We start from the raw sequence: 23,882 nt of genomic DNA on the forward strand, positions 1-23,882 counted from the left end.
TTTGAAAAAAACAGCAGTATAATAGCTGTGCTGAATGTGTAAAACTGATTATGGGATAAAACTGTATAATATTAAATATATGGGGGAAAAAGAGGGTAAGTGAGCCTGTAACGTGTGGTTATATGTTTTGCTACTCTACATGCTCTGTTCATTTAACTTGCAAAACTTTTAGCTCTCATAGATAATCTTTACATTAATCCCTTCGTAAAATACATGTTTTTTCTTGTTCGCAAATTAGAACTGAGCAGCAAAGCCTTTAAATAAATTACAAGGCAATGCCTTCGCCTATAAATAGCCATGACGTCCTCTCTGCTGAGGTGAGCTCTTCAATACAAAAATAAACCATCACGTGAGTGTTCCTGTTTTCTTATAGGCTGCAGGCTTTCACCACTACAGGGGTTAACTAATGACATCAACCCAGAATGCCTTGCTCTGTTTGCAGTTTATAGAATGTTGCTAAGACAACCATGCAAATGGACAAATCCCAGGACGTAATATGTAACCAATCCCGTAATAGGAAAGTGTCATCATGGGATAGGGAGGCAATAAAAGGGAGAACAGGCAGTGGTGCGGCTCAGTACAGCATGAGAGTTCAGAAGAGGAAGGGAAATCAACACTACACAGCAAACTGACAACCTCACAGAGAAGCTGAAATCAAACCTACAGAGTAAAGTATACAGACAACGACACAATACGAATGCTACTCTGTTACTGTTATTTTAGAGGAGGATTTGGAAAACAATACGTGCATTCCCACTACAAAATCTAAGAATTTGGAATACAAACAAGATTCGTCAGAGAGAGATATCGAACAAAGATGAATGTTTCCTGCTCAGATACCAGTGACATATTCTCAGTTATTTTCATGAAGTGATCCAAACAAACAAGATACACTGCTCTGCGGAAAACAAAAGAAATATATTTGGTTTAATCTGTTGGTGAGGTCTGCATTGATTGTATATAATATTTCTGAAGAAGACAGAGGATTATACCACATATAATTCTTGAGGGAATTGAGTCCCTGTAATTCTTCTGGGTCTGTGTGAAGGGATGATGGAAATACCCTTTTATCATGATGATATATTAAATCTTCACCTACACCAAAGCTCCTATACGACAACAGCCAGCAACATGATGAAAAAGGACCTGAACCTTAATCTAAGTGATCAAGTAGTATCACATATGAAGCAACACCAGCAAGATGGGGATGGTCTGCTCACTTCTCCTGACCTGGGCCTACTGAAGCTTGCCTCTCCTGAATTAGAGAGATTGATTATTCAGTCAAATGGCATGGTTACCACCACCCCCACTAGCAGCCAGTTTTTGTATCCCAAGATGGCTAGTGAGGAACAGGAATTTGCAGAAGGATTTGTTAAAGCACTGGAAGATCTACACAAGCAGAATCAGTTGAGCACTGGCATGAAGACAAGTTCAGTGTCTTCGGGTGTCAGTAGTCAGCCACCTTTGCACTCTGATGCTCCTGTTTATGTGAACCTCAATAGCTATTCCAATGTAGCAATGAGCGCTGCCAACTACCACACTGACTCTTCACCCTACCCTCCTCTACCACAACATATGGGTCATCACGCTCACCTTCCTACGCACAGGATGCACACGTTAAAGGATGAGCCTCAAATAGTACCAGAAGTGGCAAGTTTTGGAGATAGCCCTCCAATGTCTCCCATAGACATGGATAACCAGGAGAGAATCAAGGCTGAGAGGAAAAAGCTGAGGAACAGGATAGCCGCTTCCAAGTGCAGGAAGAGAAAACTAGAGAGGATTTCAAGACTTGAGGAAAAGGTGAAGCATCTTAAAACCCAGAACACAGACTTGGCATCCACTGCTAGTTTGCTAAGAGAGCAGGTGGCTCAGCTTAAGCAGAAGGTCATGAGTCATGTCAACAGTGGGTGCCAGCTTCTGCCTCATCAGGTCCAAGCCTACTGAGAAGGTTCAACCCAAAATGCATCCCTCGTGACTGAATATCCAAAACATATTTTTCAGCCATTTTAGATTATGTTGGGCTATTACCAAAGTGTTATTTCAAGACAATTCCAAATGAACTTTAAAATCCTGTGACAGCGCAGAGAGCTGTGGGTGAGCGAACATTTCAGATTATAAGTGTATTTTTATTCAAAGGACTCTTAAAAGACATTGTCATTGCTAAACTAGTGCTGCCTTATCTTACTCGCTGTAAGTCACACTACTGAATTCAAGCTTCACTTATGCACAGCACTGAAAACGTTAAGCTGCTTCTTAGAACAGATATTTATGTGGCCATAAGGATTTCACTCCAAAAGTGGGGAAATTGTACTTGACTTTAGACTTAATGAGACTTATTCACTTAAATGTGGCAAACGTAAATTTGAACAGCAAAGTTTAGGCTAAAATAAAAAAAAAAAAATTTAATTCTTCAAGTTAGCTAAAGTATTAATTTGTCTGCTTTAGCCAAAATTTTGCCAATCTGATTTCAGTTTGAAAATTTGTGGATACATTCCATTATACTAAAGTGCTCTTGCTGTACTATAATGTGAAAAACTTTCATTATTCAAAAGAGCATTACTTAGGACAAGGATGGGTAATATGTTGCTTCCTTTCTGGCGAGGCATTATGGAAGTTGTAAATTAACTGTTTATGTTTTAAAGAGCGTAAGCACTGTGGAGCAACAGGAAATTATGTTTTTCCTCACTGGAGATGAAGCCCTTTTTGCATATCCAACCACTGTTCGCATCCAAAAATAGTTAATAATAAGTACTCTTTATACTGAAATGACTTTAATGTTTACAGAGAAGGAATGATTGGTTAAGACCATTTAATGCATTACAATATTTTATAGCAAGGCCTCTTCAGATGCAAAAAGTGCATACAAGAAATATTTTAAACTGGCCAAGGCTTATTATTTTGTAAACTATGTAAATATGCTTCAGAAGAGTATTTTGTGCTTTTTCAAAAAAAATAAAAATAATAATAATGTTGTAACAGCATATTGGTGTTTAACAGTTTTTGATAAAAACATTCCAATGTAAAATTTCTAGACAGTACTAATAATAAAGCATTGTTTCAATAATACAGAGTCCTATTTCCATTGTGTGAAGAGAATCCATATAGTTTGTGAATGATTTAAGAACTAGTAAAATTGTTAAATGTTCAGCTACTGACAAAATATGGGCATAAGTTAATATTTTTATTTTAATCTAGATTTGACAAACTAGGTAGAAGGGATTCAACTGCAATTGTTGTACAATGCTACCTTTTTCCACTTTTAAAGAACACTGAATTTATTTTTACTATTTAGTAGACATACCCAACTAAATCATGTATATATTTTTGTTCTGCATGTTTTCTTTGTGGGTATATTTAAAAAAAAAAAAAAAGCTTGCAAAAGCTGCAGATCTGTTGTCTGCAGCCTTTGCAAGCCCTCCCCCCTTTCCCTGGCACACAGGATGGCTCATTAAGAAGGAGGTAAGGCAGAAGCATGCTAGCACAGTGCGCATATTGCTTACATTACCTTTGTGGAACTTACGGAAGAGGTGTGTAGTGTTCCTTTCAAGAAACTGCCATCTTGTAAATCATCACAGCAATACAAATTAGAACTTTCACAAATTTGTATCTGTATTTTTTTCCAATGGGTACTCCTGACATCAATTCACCACAGTAAAGATTCTAAAAAAAACACAAAGGTGAAAATATGGGTTCAATTAACCTTCTATCGATTTCCTTAGTTAGATTAGATGTAAACTATATTTTTTCCTACAACAGTGATGCAGTCTATATATCATGTACCGTATATACTCGAGTATAAGCCGACCCGAATATAAGCCAAGGCCCCTAATTTTACCCCCAAAAACTGGGAAAACTTATTGACTCGAGTATAAGACAAGGGTGGGAAATGCAGCAGCTACTGGTAAATTTCTAAATAAAATTAGATCCTAAAAAAATTATATTAATTGAATATTTATTTACAGTGTGTGTATATAATGAATGCAGTGTGTGTGTATATGAATGCAGTGTGTGTGTATATGAGTGCAGTGTGTGTGTGTGTATGAGTGCAGTGTGTGTGAGTGCAGTGTGTATGACTGCAGTGTGTGTGAGTGCAGTGTGTATGTATGAATGCAATGTGTGTGTATGAGTGCAGTGTGTATGAGTGAGTGCAGTGTGTGTATGAGTGCAGTGTGTATGTATGAGTGCAGTGTGTATGAGTGCAGTGTGTGTGTATGAATGCAGTGTGTATGACTGCAGTGTGTGTGTATGACTGCAGTGTGTGTGTATGAGTGCAGTGTGTATGAGTGCAGTGTGTATGTATGAATGCAATGTGTGTATATGAGTGCAGTGTGTATGAGTGCAGTGTGTGTATGAGTGCAGTGTGTATGTATGAATGCTGTGTTGTGTATGAGTGCAGTGTGTGTATGAGTGCAGTGTGTGTGTGTATGAGTGCAGTGTGTCTTTGAATGCAGTGTGTATGAGTGCAGTGTGTGTGTATGAATGCAGTGTGTGTATGAATGCAGTGTGTGTATGAGTGCAGTGTGTATGACTGCAGTGTGTGTATGACTGCAGTGTGTGTCTATGAGTGCAGTGTGTATGAGTGCAGTGTGTATGTATGAATGCAATGTGTGTGTATGAGTGCAGTGTGTCTGAGTGAGTGCAGTGTGTGTATGAGTGCAGTGTGCAGTGTGTGTGTATGAGTGCAGTGTGCAGTGTGTGTGTATGAGTGCAGTGTGTGTATGACTGCAGTGTGTGTCTATGAGTGCAGTGTGTCTATGAGTGCAGTGTGTGTATGAGTGCAGTGTGTATGTATGAATGCAATGTGTGTGTATGAGTGCAGTGTGTATGAGTGACTGCAGTGTGTGTATGAGTTGTGTATGAGTGCAGAGTGTATATGAGTGCAGTGAGTGTATGACTGCAGTGTGTGTGTGTGTGAGTGCAGTGTGTATGTATGAATGCAGTGTGTGTGTATGAGTGCAGTGTGTGTGTATGAGTGCAGTGTGTGTGTATGAGTGCAGTGTGTGTGTGTATGAATGCAGTGTGTGTGTATGAGTGCAGTGTGTGTGTATGAGTGCAGTGTGTGTATGAGTGCAGTGTGTGTGTATGAATGCAGTGTGTATGAATGCAGTGTGTGTGTGTGTGTAAGAGTGCAGTGTGTGTGTGTGTGAATGCAGTGTGTGTGTGTATGAGTGCAGTGTGTGTGTGTGTGTGATGCAGAGCCTTGGTGGGGGTGGGCATTTTTAATATTTTTTTTATTATTATTATTTTAATTTTTCACATAATTTGCACATTTGACCACTTCCTTCTTATGAAATATGATGGAAATCATCATAAATCCATTCCAAAGATACTGCACAGTCAACTCCTTAAGGACACACAAATGCATTCTGCATCACAGGAGAAATATCCAATTTTAAATCTCAGTTCATGGTCACGTTCCTCTATTCCTTTTGTTTTAGTTGGTCTATAACAGACAGCCTTCAGCACTCCAGATGTTATGGACTACATCTCCATTGATGGTTTGCCATCATTGCGGCTGTAAGAGCATCATGAGAGATGTAGTCCACAACATCTGGAGTGCCGAAAGAAGGTCTATACTGTGCTGTCTATTTTCTCCAATGGTACAGCGCTGCTGACTATGTTGGTACTTCATAAAGGATGATAATAATTAGTATATGCACAATATTAAAGGAACAATCCAAACACCTAAAGCACTTTAGCTTGCTGAAGTGCTTTATGCAAAGAGTAAGTCCTTTTTTCTTTCACAAAAAGTGCAGATTTCAATAGCAATTGCCACTTTTACAAATTATCCTTGTTACGCACCCCTGACTGTCAATCAGACAAGTGTTCCTCATATTTCCTTGTAGTTTAGTGTAGTTGAGCTAAACTTAAAAGGCAGGCAATTGCCCACAGCACCTACCTTGCAAAGACTTCTCAGCGAGCTATATTGGGAAGTCTGTGACTGGACAGCCACAGAAAGTCTTGGCTGAACATGCAAAGGCTGTAGACAAGAAAGCTGCAGATTTTGCAAGCTATTTTTAAATATACCCACAATTAAACGCATGTATGTTTTCATTGGAGGTACATGTTTTGCATTTCGAGGCGGATTGCCCTTTCAATACATTTGCGCCGTTAGGACGTGTTATTACGTCCCTAATGGCATTGGCTTTAACAACGTTAGGTAGGGCTTAATGACATGTCAATGTCGTGCTGGCGAAGTCCCCCGCCCCCCTTCCAACTATACTTGCCCCGCCGTATCCAATCTGGGGGATGCCTGACAGCCAAGGCAGTCCCCCTGCATTCAATTTGGCTGATCCAAGTCATGTGATCGCGATGACACCGCGACTACATAACTTGGATCAGCTTCAGCTGGATTGCAGGGGGCTGCCTGGGTAGTCAGGCAAATTCCCCAACATATAACTCTAAATATATAATGTATTTTTTTTTTTTTAGTTCTTTATTTTAGTCCCGCTCCAGGGTAGCTTATAACAGAAAATAAACATAAGCATGACATAGCTCGTATAACAAAATGAAAAAGGAACAGACAAAATTGACATGTTGGTGCCTAGGTACAAACGGAGCAAGAGTATAATTAGGTAAATAATTGAAACGGACTGTTGATCTCCGGTGAACTCCGCCTGAGTAACAAGCTAATGGCTGTGGGGTTGTCAGCGGGGTTTGTATTGGGTGACTGTTGAGTGACATAAGGTGTGATGAGAGGGAGGACCGATATGGTCGGTTGTAACCTGGTAGGGCCGCCAGGTGGAACCTAGAGAATACTAGGTTGGTAAGTGAAGAACAATGGAAAATTATTAAATATAATAAAATAATTGTTGGTGTGCTGGATGGATGATGCCAACGCGCATCGTCCATAGTGTCCAATCGGCCTGCATAGCTTTATGTGAGGCCTGCAGGTGTCTGATCTGCTCCGCTGCATGGTGCTGAGAAAGGGAGGACACATCTTCTTCCATTGCTTTTACCCTGTCTGTGACAGCTGTCAGTTCTTCCTGTAACACCACCAGGTCAGCACGGAAGAAGGTACGTGTGTCAACCATCAAGGTACGTATGTGAACCATATCTTTAGACTGTAGTGGTCCAACTGGGAGAACCACTCCCTGTATAGGATCCGGAGCATCCAGTAGTTCCTCCTCAAAGGATGAAACGGAGTGGCCCGGCCACTCCGCCACTTTGGCCTAAGCCTGGACTAAATTGAGGTCTCCGATATTCCCGCTGCCCTCCCCAGAGACGGTTTTGAGCTTCTCGCCATCTTATGATGTCTCAGTTATCAGGGGCACGGATGGGGTTAAGCTGCCGTTGAGAGGGGCAATTTGCCGGTTATCGTGTAGTGGCACCAGAGCTTTGCGGACATGCGAACGCTCTCGACAAGCCACGCCCCTCAAATATATACATTTTGCTAGTAATATATTTAATTATATATTAATATCAAAATTCACTTAGAATTAAATTTTATATGTATTAAAGCAATTTTGCCTGTATTTGTGGGAGGTGCTTGGTGTCCACTCCTAGCCTACTTAAGGCACACCCCTTACCTTGCTCCTTACCGTTCGAGGTCAGCGTTGAATGAGGATCCACTTCCGGGTTCTCTCAGACGCCATCTTGGTTTTCAGTATCCACGAGTTTTTCTGCGGCAAGCTGTGTCCATGAATCCTGTTTTCAGGCCTTTCCGTCCGTCCAGCTTCTTCTGACCCCGGTCATTGTCGTAGATCGCATCCCAGGGACTCCTAAACCGTAAGTTAGACCTACCTGTCACGCCAGGATCGGTTCTCACGGCGTCCGGTACAGCATGGGTCCTTGCTTTACGGTTTTTACCTGTTATGTCGCAAATTGAACAAACCGTTCGCGGTTTTCATTTCGTACGGTATTCGGCTAACCAGTATATTAGTTAAAGGTTGTCATTTCGCATATAACTGTTCCTGTGTTACAGTGAAACAAGTTATCCTTTCGGTTGTTTCGCCATTCGGCACTTATTCATGATATGCGAAAACACACTTGCTTGTTCGCATAAAATTCATGCGTATAAACTATTTGTTCCAGCTTCTGTTTCCCTTGACATAGGCTTTCGGTTTTCTTGCTATGTATTACGCATAAATCCTTTCGTGCATTACATTCATTTCATGTATATACCATTCGGTTAAACGATTTGCTTATTTAAATAGATAGATTAAATTCTATTTCTGTTTAAAGGTATCAGTATTGTATTAAATTCCATTCAAAACCAACTCACATATCTGTATGGATCATTTTGACTCCCACGCTTTCAGGGGTTTTCCATACTTATCCATTTCAGTCAAGTTGGTTCAGCGTACAATTACAGGCCTCATTTCTGTGTTTTAAACTACGACACAACATATACATAAGGATACCGTTTCCTTTTCCAAGTAATGAATTCTCGGGTTGAATCACACGTACTGATCCAACCAATCATACGTCTTTTACATTACAGTAATATTATATATAACTTTACATCACTTTAAAGCATTGTTTTCATCCCTGCCCCTTTGTTGTTATTCAATTATATATCAACATAACGCTTTTTAAATGTAGGCCACGGCCTCCCTCACCCTATCCTCTTTTTTACTTGACACCCATCATACATCCCCCCCTGTTTTAGACAACATTTTGCATTAAAGACACGGCATCACTTTGCCTTGGTAACACATTTATATTCTCATGGTTTATCACTACACTTCATTTACCAAATAAAACTCCACAATCAAGCCCTTAAAAAATACTGCTGGTATGGGCTACACAGTCTACATCATTCCCACACAGTCCACACTCACTATATTACTCTTTTTTACCCATTTCAGGCTGTCCAGGTTTATATATATATATTTCACCGCATCCCTGTGAGATATTCATACTACCAGGTACGTTCGCCTGCTCATATGGTATTCTGCCATACATTTCATTTCTCCCCCCTAGGTTAGAGTACTGGCAATAGGGTCATAGGCTTCCCAATAGGTATTTACCCTTTCTTGGCAATTGCCATCAGTTAGTGGTCCCGCGAGGCCAACACCCCGCCTCAATGTTTCAGAGGCAAACACCCATCGGGCCACACGTGAGTTAGTCGCTTCGCATGTCGCATACAGAGGGCCTCACCTGTCACTCCCTTCCCCTGTTTTCTGTGTTACAGTCACCGAGAGGCCTAAAATTCCTGCCACTATGACGGGTGGCCTAAAATCCCCTCGCGCTAACGCATAGATAGAGCCTCTCAAGCCACTTGGCAACTAGTAGGGCCTCACCTGTCACCAAACAAGTGTAATGTTTCGCCATCCGGCTTAGCTAGCCTGCGAGTACGATCTTGGTGGTTTTTCATACACTAATTAATTGTTTTGTTTTAGTATGTCTCAGGAAGGGGTAGAGGATTTCTCCCTGCCTAGCACTTAGGCTAGAGCTATCACTCCTACACAAGGAGGAGAGGTAACTAGTCCAGCATCGATCAGATCCTGGACGATCCCTCGTGTAACTACGGAATTGAGGAGATGGCAAATCCCCTACCCCGCTACAGCAAGGAAAGCAGAACTTTTCAAACTGCTACGTACCTCAACTAACAACATGGATGCCGGGGAAGGACCTAGCCAGTCCAACCCAGGAGACATACATTCCATGTTGCCTTCACTCATGGCGTCCATGAGTAAGGTCAACTCCAGGCTGGAGAAACTTGAGTCGGTCACCACGGCCCTTACTCTAGCATGGCCACCCGCTGCGGCTTCACAAGCACCAGCCGACTTGCTATTAGTTGCTCGCCTAAACAGGAAACTGACTATCCCCGAGTTTGTACTGGCCTTTGGTATTTACCGGGATGTCATCTGTGCGGTCTATCCCAATAGACAAGAGGAGTTGATCGTTATATGCACATGCTGGTAGACCTGGGCAACAAATATGGTGGTTCAGCCTTTTATGACTACCATAGGTCTTTTTCTGCAAAAGTGTCTGGAGCCTTCTCCCAGTATGGAACAAGATCCAACCGGGGAAGGATTGATACCATCATATTTTGCAGACACTTTGCAGGTCTAAGAACACCGGCTTGTGCATACTGCTCCTCTATAGCCCATACGACAAATTTCTGTCCCAACATGGCGGACGAACATGCCTCCACGCAAGGAGCTAGTTCCTCTGGTGTTCCAGAGAAATTGACAAGAGACAAACTGGGACGCCCAATCAAGTTTCTGGGCAAGTCCCAGATATGTAATAATTTCAATGTTGGGTCTTGTAATTATAGCGGTTGCAGATTATTACATATCTGTTTAAAATGTTTTAGGGCACATGCAAAAACCATGTGTCCAAATAAAATGTACTCTAAGCCTTACCTAACGTCCATTAATATTCCGGTATTTACTGCATGTATGTCACATCACCTGTCTAAACACTTGGTAGACTTTCTTATCTCCGGTTTAACAGAAGGCTTCCACACGGGTATTCTACACGTACCGTCCGGGACTCTGGAATGCCATAATCTACAAACCGCACAACACAATACCACAGCTGTTGACACTCTCATAGCCCAATTAGTTGTTGAGGGTTTCTTATTGGGGCCTTTCAAAGCTCCTCCATTCAAAGAATGGCGCACTAACCCCGTTGGTATTGTCACTGGGAAATCTTCCCTTAAACAGAGACTCATCATTGACTAGTCTGCACCACACTCATCGGCCAACCCCAGTCTTAATTCCCTCATACCCTCCGAAGAATTCTCCCTGCAATACACCACCATAGATCATGCCATTACAGCTATCATACAAGCAGGGGTCGGAGCATGGCTTAGTAAGACCGATATTACTAATACCTTTAAATTGCTGCCAATCCACCCCATACTGTAGCACCTGCATGGCATCAAGTGGTCCGGGAACTACTATTTTTCTCCCGTTTAACTTTTGGGTCCAAAAGTAGCCCAGCTATTTTCGACACATTTGCTGAAGCATTGTGCTGGTTACTATTGAACATAGCCAGATGCCCTACGGTATTACATTACCTGGACGATTTCTTACTGGTCGAGGAGAATACTTCCCCTCCTAGTAGCCTCAAAGCCACAACTAAACTATTCGAGCAATTAGGTGTACCAATCTCCCCATAGAAAACGGAGGGGCCAGACTCGATTATCACATTCCTGGGTATTCAATTAGACTCTACCACAATGCAAGCAAGCCTGCCACACAACAAGATAGACAACATCCTTACCTACATCAACCACTACCTTCAGCTCGGTACTTGCAACCGCAAAGAGCTACAGTCTCTACTGGGTTCACTAAATTTTGCCATGCGTATCATACCTCAAGGCCGCTCCTTCATATCACGACTCTTGTATCTTTTTCCACGCTTTCTACACGACACACACAGGTTGTCCTTAGATACTCAAGCTACGGCAGACATACAATGTGGAAGAAATTTTTTTTTTAACCACTTGGAATGGTAAAAGTATGTTCCTCCCTCAATTGGCTGACTCATCACCTACCATTTGGTCAGATGCGGCATCTACCACAGGTTTTGCAGCAATTTTTGGGAACGAATGACTTTGGGGCAGCTGGCCTACAGCAGTTCAGGATTCGGAAGGTTTTCCACTACCTCAGCTCTCTTTGAGATCTATCCCATCGTGGTGGCTGCCGTAGCATGGGATCATTTATGGGCAAACATGCCAGTTCGTTGCTACTCAGATAACCAGGCAACCTGTCACATCATCAACAAAGGTCGTTCCAAATACCTTACGATCATGAGATTTCTGAGGAAACTCACTTGGTTGGCAGCTTGTCATAATTTTTTCCTGTATTGTTTCCATGTTCCAGGTATATGTAACACAGCTGCTGACAGTTTGTCTCGTTTTAAATTTCAGGCATTTCATCAAGCACTCCCATCAGCTGCGCTCACAGCCACCACTACTCCAACATTTCAACAACTAATACTGGACTAGACACCATCATGCATCATAGCAGGACACTGTCCCAATTGGCACTGTCAAAAAATACACACAAAACAAACGACAGGGCTTTTACATTATTCAAGATTCCAATTGGAACATAACATCATGCAACCTTTTGTCATGACATCTTTTTTGGGTTTTGCTTCTTTTTGCCACCTTAAACTTAAAATGTCATATGACACCATCAAACTTTATCTCACAGGCATTCAACACCATATGCTAATCTTACAACCAAACAACACAAGTTTCATGGCCTCTCACCAGATTAATACTATCATCAGAGGCATTAAAAAATCTGAACCCACACGTACATCACAGAGGCTACCCATAGACAACCATATCTTCAAAGCATTGTCTAACCTGCTTGATTTAAAACCTTTTGACACCAACACAAATTATGTAATCAAAGCAGCAATATACATAGCTTTCTATGGATTCCTAAGACCTAGAGAGTTCACTACAACCAATGCGACACAATGTACTCCTATTCTCCTCTATTCCCACTTAACAAAACATATGGATCATTACATCCTGACTCTACCTCACTCCAAAACCAGTCAATATGTACCAGTAAGATAACATACTATCCCACGCACAGCAGATGGTGCCCCGTCAGGGTTCTTGATGCATACATACAGCATCATAATTTACTACCATCACAACCATTATTCCTATTACAAAATTCGGTACTCACCACTACAACCTTCATGACCTACGTCAGGTCTTTACTCACTCAACTGGGCCTCAACGCAGCTAACTACTCAGGGCACTCCTTCCGCATAGGGGCAGCATCCACAGCCTCCAGTGTCAACATCCCAGTGCATGTTATAAAAGCACTGGGGCACTGGAAGTCAACTGCTTACTCACGGTACATACCGAACCCAGTACAAGAATTAAGGGATGCTTTCAAAAACATGTCTGGTTGATATATGTATCTGTATTGGTTGTCTGTAATAAATTGATTACTTAATTTTTGCCCTCTTCTTTCTCAGGCCTACCTCATCATCGATTCCGGCACACCACAACCGACTTGCTCTTTTTACTATCCTACATTTCATTATGGTATTTTACTCTGTACTATCATGATCACCTAACACAAGTATTGAGGCAATTTGGCCTGTATTTGTGGGAGGTGTTTGGTATCCACTCCTAGCCTATTTAAAGGGACACTCCAGGCACCCAGACCACTTCTGCTCATTGGAGTGGTCTGGGTGCCAACTCCCATTACCCTTAACCCTGCAAGTGTAATTATTGCAGTTTTTTACTAGACAGCCACTAGAGGAAACTTCCTGGTCCCTAGCACAGATTATCTGTGCTAGAGCGTCGCTGGACGTCCTCACGCTGTGTGAGGACCTCCAGCGTCGCTCTATTCCCCATAGGGAAGCATTGAAATTAATTTTCAATGCTTTCCTATGGGGTGCGCTAATGCGCATGCGCGGCTCAGTCTCGCCCACCGGCCGACGGAATCAGAAGGTGGAGCGGCGGGGGAGGAGCAGGCAGCGACGTGGGACATGTCGCTGCCTGAGGTGAGTGACTGAAGGGGTTTTCACCCCTTCAGTAACCGGGGATTGGGGGGTGGGAGGGAGAGGGACCCTCCAGTGCCAGGAAAACGGATTGTTTTCCTGGCACTGGAGTTTCCCTTTAAGGCACACCCCTTACCTTGCTCCTTACCGTTCGAGGTCAGTGTTGAATGACCCTCCCACCACACCACATTTTAACATTTATTTTCCTTTCTATTTCCTTTTTCCTTGGTAGGCCCTCTTCTTTCTCAGGCCTACCTCATCGTCGGTTCCGGCACACCACAACCGACTTGCTCTTTTTACTATCCTACATTTCATTATGGTATTTTACTCTGTACTATCATGAGCACCTAACACAAATATATATATATACATATATATATATATATATATCAATGTTGCTATTCCAGTTGCTTAATAGAGAAGTCCTTAATTTTCTATCCTTATGAAAATAAATGGATTAAAAGTTTCGGATCAATTAATTCGGAAACCTTTTGTTTTCTATCATTCCGGATGCTGCCGAATTTGGAAACTGAGCAGAGAGAAATGGGAGGAAGATTAAGAGGAGACACACTGGACACCAGGGAAAGATCCACTCAGCTCTCCCAAAGATCGGGAGGATGGGTGGATTTAAATAAAAATAGCAATTTGTGAAAAAATGTGTGTGTGTGTGTGTGTCTGTCTCAGTGTGTGTCTCAGTCAGAGAGTGTGTGCCTGTCACTGTATGTCTGTCAGAATGTGTGTATGTCTGTCAGTGTTTGTCTCAGTCAGAGATTAAGGACGGAGCTTGCGCACGGGGAGGCAATCTTCCATGCAGGGGCAGAGCTTGTGTGCCGGGGAAGCTGTTGCACAGAGGTGGAACTAACGTAGAGTGGGCCCTGGTGCAAAAACTGTTTTGGGCCCCTGAAGACCATAATTGCACGGCCCAATCGATGGGCCCCGGTGTAACCGCAGCACCAGCACTCCCTGTTGTTCAACTATGTGTAACTAGTAGTAGTGTGTAGTGTGAGCATGTGCTAATGTATAGGAGCTTTTGAGATTGCGTGTGTGTGTGTGCTGAGAAGTGTAAAGTGTGTGCGTATGCATTTAGGCAGGGCCGGCGCTTCCTATAGGCGACTGATGCTGCAGCCACTTTGGTGCTTCGGGAGAGCAGTATGAGACAAGAGGGGAGAGAGGCTGAGGTAGGGGGGAAAGAGAAGCACAAAGGGGCTGGTAGGACTCAGCCCCTATCCTACCCCACAAACTCTCTCTTTCACACTACAATGCTTCCCTATACACACACAGAAACACACCATGCTTCCCTTACACACAGAGAAACATGCAATGCATCCATTACACACAAAGACAATGCATCCCTTGCACAAATACACAGAAACAAACAATGCATCCCTTACACACACACACATACTGCTTCTCTTACACACACACAGAAGCTCAATGCATCTCTTACACACACACTCAATGCACCGCTTACAGACAAAGAAACACACCTTGCATCCCTTAAACATACAAACACAGGCCATCGCATGGCACCAGACGCCATTTCTACAGTCTCCTTACCGTACTCACTGAATCTGGGCAAAATCACCGAAACGTGCACTCATCCAGCCCTACAACCTCCAGAAACGGGGGCAGAAAGACAAGAGGCACCGATCGATGCCGTTTTTACACCCGCAGAAGCTTCCTAAGCGGAAACGCAAAACCGGGGCCTACCTCGCAACGACTATCCGAGGCCTGGAGGACTTCCTGCTCCGACCAAGGTTAGAGAGAGGAGGGCACCCACTAATCCCCACACCTACGGAACCACCGGCTCCCTCAGCGGCAATGGGGCGCAGGTCCCAAAAACCTGCGGCGGACAGCAGAGACATAGGCGCGCTGTTACAACGCCCCGCGCAGCCACGTCCCACTCCTAGGCCCACGGGAGATGACTGGAAGTCAGACCGCACTCCCCAAACAGAGCAGGGCAGATCAGAGACCCAGCCGGCCATACAGTCCACGCTGACACCGCAGCCCGAAGCTCCAGATGATGCTGCACCGGCCACCAAAGGCGATCTCAAACTCCTACTCGCAGACATACACAGGCTCTGGGCGGCCGACATGGCCCTCCTCAAAACGGAGGTGCAAACGGTCACAGACCGGGTAACTGCCACAGAACAAGACGTGGTGGAAGTCAAAACTCACCTGACAACGCTGGAAGATCAGGTACAACACATACAGCATCACCAAAAAATCATGGCACTTAAGATGGCGACCATAGAAGATAGACAAAGGCGAACACACATTAAAATCAGAGGAATACCACAAGCAATTACAGCAGAAGAACTGCCGCATTATGCTAGGCGCCTCCTGACCAGCATACTCCCACACGCAACTGCTAAGAAACTCACCATAGATGGAGTCTATCGGCTCCCAACCTACACACAACTGAAATCACCAGCAGCTCGAGACGTCATCTTAAGGTGCGTAACAGTACAGGACAAGCTCCATATCATGGCGGCGCTTAAGGATCGCACACCGCTGTCCTTTGAAGAAGCAGAACTTACGTTCTATCAAGATCTATCTAGAGCCACACTACTGTGGCGCAAGTCATACGGCCAAACTGCCACACAGTTACGCGCTGCAGGTATAGCCTACAGGTGGGGAGCAGGAGGCTCCATGGAAGTCACCCATGCAGGGACAACACAAGTCCTCACGACACCGGAGGAAGCAGCCGACTACCTGAAAACAATCAGTTCGCCGAACCAGAACCCGAAACGCCGAAGAGAGAACGGAGAAACCGCAATAGCCTCCCCTCACGCCCCGGGAACAAGTGGACTGGGGTCTTAAGTTCCATGGACACTTGCCCACTGATGAAACCCAAAGTCGGACCATGTCGGACTATTACCCACAGTACCCCCATCCCAGCGAAGGAGAAACCGACAGAAGATAACTTCATGTTTAACACTTTATGTTTAATACTTTATGTTTATGTTGCCTTTCACTATGATTTACTGTTTCTTCTCTAACTAACTCCCAGACAGACACTCAGGTACCCAGACCCAGAACAGCACAAAGAACGTCGATGCCCGAATGCGAAATTACGCTCCACGAATACAGAGCTATCACCCCCCCCCGCTCACCCCCCCCCCCACTCATAACACGACAGACACAAGCATAGAAGCCTGTACACACACGACCATCCAAACACATCACTGATACAAGCCACCGTAAAACTGTCAAACCACCTCGCCAGCCCGGCACGAACACCCAACCGAGACCAGCTAGTCCCATAATAGACTGCACAGAATCACATAGCCAAACATCACACAACGCTAAACTAACCTCACTGTGACCAACCAAACTTCCTATAATTTCCTGTTGTTCCTTATTGAAAAATGTGTTTTTCACCTCTATGCCATGTATATACCTCTATAAGCATATCATACCATAGCATGCCATCATGGAACAAAAGTTGTTTGAAAAAGCTATGCACAACAAAATAAAGAATTAAAAAAAAAAAAAAACATACAAACACAGATTCACAAAATGCATCCCTTAAACACAACCAGAAACACACAATACATCCCTTACACACAAACACACACTGCTTTCTATCCCTTACACTATGTATGTATGCAAATGTGTACTCTGTGTTCATGGGAGTGTACTGTATGTGGGGGGGTTCACTATCTGTGAGGGTGTACTGTGTTCAGGGGGTGTAGAGAGTGGAATGGGGAAGAGCTTTACAATTTTTACTTTATTAATAAAAAAATAAAAAATAAAGAATATTCCCTTTCCCTAATCTTACCTTGCAGGGAAGGGGTGGCACAATCAGATCTGTGGGATGTCACGGAATGAGAGGTCTCTCACTTGGAGCTCTAGCACTTACACAGACTGACCCATACAAACCCACAGACTGCCCGCCCACACAGACTGACCCATACACACACTCAGACTGCTACCTAGGCATGTGCATGGGGAAAATTTTCGGTTCGGTTCGGCATTCCGAAATTCGGGATTTTCGCAATTCGGGACTTCGGCACTAAAACACTTCGGAACTTCGGCACTTCAGCACTTCGGAACTTCGGCAACTTCGGCCACTTCGGAATTTCGGCACTTCGGGACTTCTATTGCAGCCGCTTAGTAGATAACTCCCTTATTCCCACGGTTTTAGGTAGTTATCTACCAAAAGGCTGAAAGACCTAAATTGGTCTTTCAGACAAATTTACTAATACTAAGTAAAAATGACTTAGTATTAGTTAATTATGCCCCTACTCGCCATACCGCGAGTAGGGGCATGTCTAGTAAACAGTGAGCAGCCTATGGCTATTGTCCCCCCCCCTGGCCCCCACCCCTGAGCGGTGGGTGGGAGCCCTAAATACTAATAAGGGGGGGACCTAATATCCGGCACCCTGACCCACACCCCTGAGCAGTGGGTTGGGGCCCTAAATACTAATAAGGGGGGACCTAATGTCCTACCCCTGGCCCCCACCCCTGAGCAGTGGGTGAAGGCCCTAAATACTAAAAAGGGGGGGACCTAAGGTCCTACCCCTGGCCCCCACCCCTGAGCGGTGGGTGGGGGCCCTAAATACTAATAAGGGGGGGCACCTAATGTCCTCCCCTCTGGCCCCCACCCCTGAGCGGCGGATGGGGGCCCTAAATACCAATAGGGGGGGACCTATTGTCCTCCCCCCGGCCCCCACCCATGAGCGGCGGGTGGGGGCCCTAAATAAAAAAAACAGGTGACTAGGGTCCCCAAATCCCTAGTCACCCCCACCCCCCACCCCCCCCCCCCCCAAAAAATTATCCCCTTACCTACCCCCCTCACCCTAAAAATAATGAGGGGGCCTTTAACTAAGAACCTGTAAAAAAAAAAAAAACTTACCATTCAATGTTTTCTTTCTTCTAAAATCTTCTTTTTGTGTGGGGGTCAGTCTTTGTGTGTGGGGGTCAGTCTTTGTGTGTGGGTGTGTATGGGTCAGAACCACTACAGATTAATGTAGTTGTTCTGGTGGTGCCTATATTCTGTCCCTGTAGCCTTTTCAATGTAAATGCTGCCTTTTCAGAGAAAAGGCAGTTTTTACATTGCTGCCTACTAAGACCTCTAGTGACCGTCACTCAGATGGCCACTAGAGTCCTGTGTCAGTACTCTGCATGGAGGCTCAAAGTTACCCATAGAGAACATGCGTAATATCCTCCCAATGCTTTCCTATGGTAAAGCATTGGCTTAGCTGAGATCATTAAGATCTCAGCTATGGAGGAGGGACAAGCCACGGCGAAACCAGCATGGCATGGGAAAAAAGGTGAGTAAAAACACCAATCATGTGATCGGAGGAGGTAGGTACCTAAACAGACACAGGCTCTCTGACAGACAAACACACGCATAATCACACACACATTGACAGAGGCATACACATACAAAAAGGCGAGTAAAAACACCAATCATGTTATCGGAGGAGGTAGGTACCTAAACAGACACACGCTCTCTGACAAACACACGCACACTCACACACACATTGACAGAGGCATACACATACTCATACTCACCAGGGCGGCCGGCTACAATGCTCCCTGAGCCGCCTGCCTCCATGCTCCCGCAGGCAGCCAGCCAGCTCCATTGTTTGCCCAGCCGCCCGTTTTAGGTAAAAGGCTGACAAATCCCAGACACCAGGGCAAATTTTCTAGTCGCCATGGTGCCTGGGATTTACCGAGCCCTGCCATATGCACACACACAGACTGAACCCCACACCTCCACACACAGACTGAACCCCCCTACACACACACACACACACACAGACTGAGCCCCCCACACACTGACCCATACACAGACTGACCCATTATTACACAGACTGACCCCCCACACACAGACTGACCCCCCACACTCACAGATTGAACCCCAACCACCACGCACAGACTGACCCATACACACAGACTGACCCATACATACACAGACTGACCCCCCATAAGCATACACACACTGACCCCCCCCACACCCATACACACACCCATACACAGACTGACCGATACACACACAGATTGACCCCCCACACACAGACTTGTGATTGAATAACTCGAGACAAGGTGCTACAGCTATTAAAGAAAATTTATGTAAATAAAGCTCCGGGGCCTGACGGTATCCACCCACGAGTACTTAAGGAGCTAAGTGGGGAAATAAGTGAACCTCTGTATTTAATTTTTCAAGATTCTTTTGTTTCAGGTATTGTACCAGAGGATTGGAGGAGGGCAGATGTTGTTCCTATATTTAAAAAGGGTTCAAAATCCTTGCCTGGAAATTATAGACCTGTGAGCTTAACTTCTGTGACTGGGAAATTATTTGAACTGCTATTAAGGGATAATATTCAGAAATTCATTGGGAAGAACTGTGTTATTAGCAATAATCAGCATGGTTTTATGAAACATAGGTCATGTCAAACTAACCTAATTGCATTCTACGAAGAAGTAAGTAGAAGTTTAGATCAGGGTGTTGCAGTGGATGTGATCTACTTGGATTTTGCCAAGGCATTATATAAGATTCCTCACAATATGTTAGTCTTCAAACTAAAAGAAATTGGTCTAGATGAATATTCTTGTTCTTGGGTAGAACATTGGCTTAAGGATAGAGTACAACGAGTTGTCATTAATGGTAAATTTTCAAGCTGGACAAAAGTAGTAAGTGGTGTCCCTCAGGGTTCTGTTTTGGGACTGCTTCTATTTAACATATTTATAAATGATCTTGAAATGGGCATTGAAAGCCATATATCAGTGTTTACAGATGACACAAAACTTTGTAAAGTAATAAAATATGAGCAGGATATTGCCTTGCTGCAGAGGGATTTGAATAGATTGGGGGACTGGGCACTAAAATGGCAGATGAAATTTAACGTAGAGAAATGCAAAGTTATGCACTTCGGGGTTAAGAATGCACAAGCAATTTACACCCTAAATGGTAGTGAACTAGGGATAACCACACACGAGAAGGATTTGGGAATTGTTATAGACAACAAATTATACAGCAATATGCAATGTCAATCTGCCGTTGCTAAGGCCAGTAAGGTTTTGTCATGTATAAATAGGGGCATAAATTCTCGAGATGAAAATATAATTTTGCCTCTTTATAAATCGCTGGTAAGACCACACCTTGAATATGCTGTGCAATTTTGGGCACCTGTTCTAAAGAAAGATATCATGGCACTAGAAAAAGTGCAGAGACGAGCTACAAAATTGATAAAAGGAATGGAGCATTTTAGTTATGAAGAAAGGTTAAAACATTTAAATCTCTTTAGTTTGGAAAAACGGCGCCTGAGAGGGGATATGATAACATTATACAAATATATTTTGGGTCTGTACAAACCATTATCTGGAAATCTTTTCATAAGCAGGGCTATACATAGGACACAAGGTCACACCTTTAGGCTTGAAGAAAGGAGATTTCATGTAAGGCAGAGAAAATGTATTTTTACAGTAAGAGCAATAAGGATATGGAATTCTTTGCCTGAAGAGGTGGTTTTGTCAGAGTCTATACAGATGTTTAAACTGCAATTGGATAAATACTTGCAAAAACATAACATACAGGGATATAATTTCTAATTAGTGGGGTAATAGTTGCTTGACCCTCACAAACACAGACTGACCCCCAAACAAACAGAGACTGAACCCCCACCCCCACACACAGACTGACACACACACACACACACAAACTGACCCCCCCGAGACTGAACCACACACACACAGACAGACTGAGCCCCCACACACAGAGACTGAACCACACACACTGACACCCACTTACCAGGGGGTAGGGTTATGGGTAAGTTTAAGGTTAGGGTTATGGGGTAGGGGTAGGGTTAGGGTTATGGGGTAAGGGTAGGGTTATGGAACTGCCAAAAGTCTTGAATTCTCAAAGTCCCAAATTTCGGAAGTGCCGAACCGAAGGGGCGAATTGCCGAATTCTCAAATTTCAGAACTTCCGAAGTGCTTTGGACTTTGGACACACAAACACACACTGCTTTCTATCCCTTACACTATGTGTGTATGCAAAGGTGTACTCTGTGTTCATGGGAGTGTACTGTATGTGGGGGGGTTCACTATCTGTGAGGGTGTACTGTGTTCAGGGGGTGTAGAGAGTGGAATGGGGAAGAGCTTTACAATTTTTACTTTATTAATAAAAAAATAAAAAATAAAGAATATTCCCTTTCCCTAATCTTACCTTGCAGGGAAGGGGTGGCACAATCAGATCTGTGGGATGTCACGGAATGAGAGGTCTCTCACTTGGAGCTCTAGCACTTACACAGACTGACCCATACAAACCCACAGACTGCCCGCCCACACAGACTGACCCATACACACACTCAGACTGCTACCTAGGCATGTGCATGGGGAAAATTTTCGGTTCGGTTCGGCATTCCGAAATTCGGGATTTTCGCAATTCGGGACTTCGGCACTAAAACACTTCGGAACTTCGGCACTTCAGCACTTCGGAACTTCGGCAACTTCGGCCACTTCGGAATTTCGGCACTTCGGGACTTCTATTGCAGCCGCTTAGTAGATAACTCCCTTATTCCCACGGTTTTAGGTAGTTATCTACCAAAAGGCTGAAAGACCTAAATTGGTCTTTCAGACAAATTTACTAATACTAAGTAAAAATGACTTAGTATTAGTTAATTATGCCCCTACTCGCCATACCGCGAGTAGGGGCATGTCTAGTAAACAGTGAGCAGCCTATGGCTATTGTCCTCCCCCCTGGCCCCCACCCCTGAGCGGTGGGTGGGAGCCCTAAATACTAATAAGGGGGGGACCTAATATCCGGCACCCTGACCCACACCCCTGAGCAGTGGGTTGGGGCCCTAAATACTAATAAGGGGGGACCTAATGTCCTACCCCTGGCCCCCACCCCTGAGCAGTGGGTGAGGGCCCTAAATACTAAAAAGGGGGGGACCTAAGGTCCTACCCCTGGCCCCCACCCCTGAGCGGTGGGTGGGGGCCCTAAATACTAATAAGGGGGGGCACCTAATGTCCTCCCCTCTGGCCCCCTCCCCTGAGCGGCGGATGGGGGCCCTAAATACCAATAGGGGGGGACCTATTGTCCTCCCCCCGGCCCCCACCCATGAGCGGCGGGTGGGGGCCCTAAATAAAAAAAACAGGTGACTAGGGTCCCCAAATCCCTAGTCACCCCCACCCCCCACCCCCCCCCCCAAAAAAAAATTATCCCCTTACCTACCCCCCTCACCCTAAAAATAATGAGGGGGCCTTTAACTAAGAACCTGTAAAAAAAAAAAAAACTTACCATTCAATGTTTTCTTTCTTCTAAAATCTTCTTTTTGTGTGGGGGTCAGTCTTTGTGTGTGGGGGTCAGTCTTTGTGTGTGGGTGTGTATGGGTCAGAACCACTACAGATTAATGTAGTTGTTCTGGTGGTGCCTATATTCTGTCCCTGTAGCCTTTTCAATGTAAATGCTGCCTTTTCAGAGAAAAGGCAGTTTTTACATTGCTGCCTACTAAGACCTCTAGTGACCGTCACTCAGATGGCCACTAGAGTCCTGTGTCAGTACTCTGCATGGAGGCTCAAAGTTACCCATAGAGAACATGCGTAATATCCTCCCAATGCTTTCCTATGGTAAAGCATTGGCTTAGCTGAGATCATTAAGATCTCAGCTATGGAGGAGGGACAAGCCACGGCGAAACCAGCATGGCATGGGAAAAAAGGTGAGTAAAAACACCAATCATGTGATCGGAGGAGGTAGGTACCTAAACAGACACACGCTCTCTGACAGACAAACACACGCATAATCACACACACATTGACAGAGGCATACACATACAAAAAGGCGAGTAAAAACACCAATCATGTTATCGGAGGAGGTAGGTACCTAAACAGACACACGCTCTCTGACAAACACACGCACACTCACACACACATTGACAGAGGCATACACATACTCATACTCACCAGGGCAGCCGGCTACAATGCTCCCTGAGCCGCCTGCCTCCATGCTCCCGCAGGCAGCCAGCCAGCTCCATTGTTTGCCCAGCCGCCCGTTTTAGGTAAAAGGCTGACAAATCCCAGACACCAGGGCAAATTTTCTAGTCGCCATGGTGCCTGGGATTTACCGAGCCCTGCCATATGCACACACACAGACTGAACCCCCCACCTCCACACACAGACTGAACCCCCCTACACACACACACACACACACAGACTGAGCCCCCCACACACTGACCCATACACAGACTGACCCATTATTACACAGACTGACCCCCCACACACAGACTGACCCCCCACACTCACAGATTGAACCCCAACCACCACGCACAGACTGACCCATACACACAGACTGACCCATACATACACAGACTGACCCCCCATAAGCATACACACACCCATACACAGACTGACCGATACACACACAGATTGACCCCCCACACACAGACTTGTGATTGAATAACTCGAGACAAGGTGCTACAGCTATTAAAGAA

At 44.5% G+C, this 23,882-nt stretch overlaps 1 protein-coding gene across 1 annotated transcript; it reads left to right on the plus strand.

The window, feature by feature from the left end:
- Positions 1-591: 591 nt before the first annotated feature.
- On the plus strand, positions 592-3,064 carry LOC134611557 (transcription factor JunD-like). Its single transcript, XM_063455540.1, has one exon. It carries the CDS (start codon positions 1,051-1,053, stop codon positions 1,942-1,944), a length of 894 nt encoding a protein of 297 aa, XP_063311610.1. The 5' UTR covers positions 592-1,050; the 3' UTR covers positions 1,945-3,064.
- The last annotated feature ends 20,818 nt before the right edge of the window (positions 3,065-23,882 follow it).

Source organism: Pelobates fuscus, chromosome 5, assembly GCF_036172605.1.
Source record: "Pelobates fuscus isolate aPelFus1 chromosome 5, aPelFus1.pri, whole genome shotgun sequence".
In the NCBI taxonomy this organism is placed as follows: domain Eukaryota; kingdom Metazoa; phylum Chordata; class Amphibia; order Anura; family Pelobatidae; genus Pelobates; species Pelobates fuscus.

What these genes read in the sequence shown, in the direction of transcription:
- LOC134611557 (XM_063455540.1), top strand. Translation starts at nt 1,051, where the DNA reads ATGATGGAAATACCCTTTTATCATGATGATATATTAAATCTTCACCTA.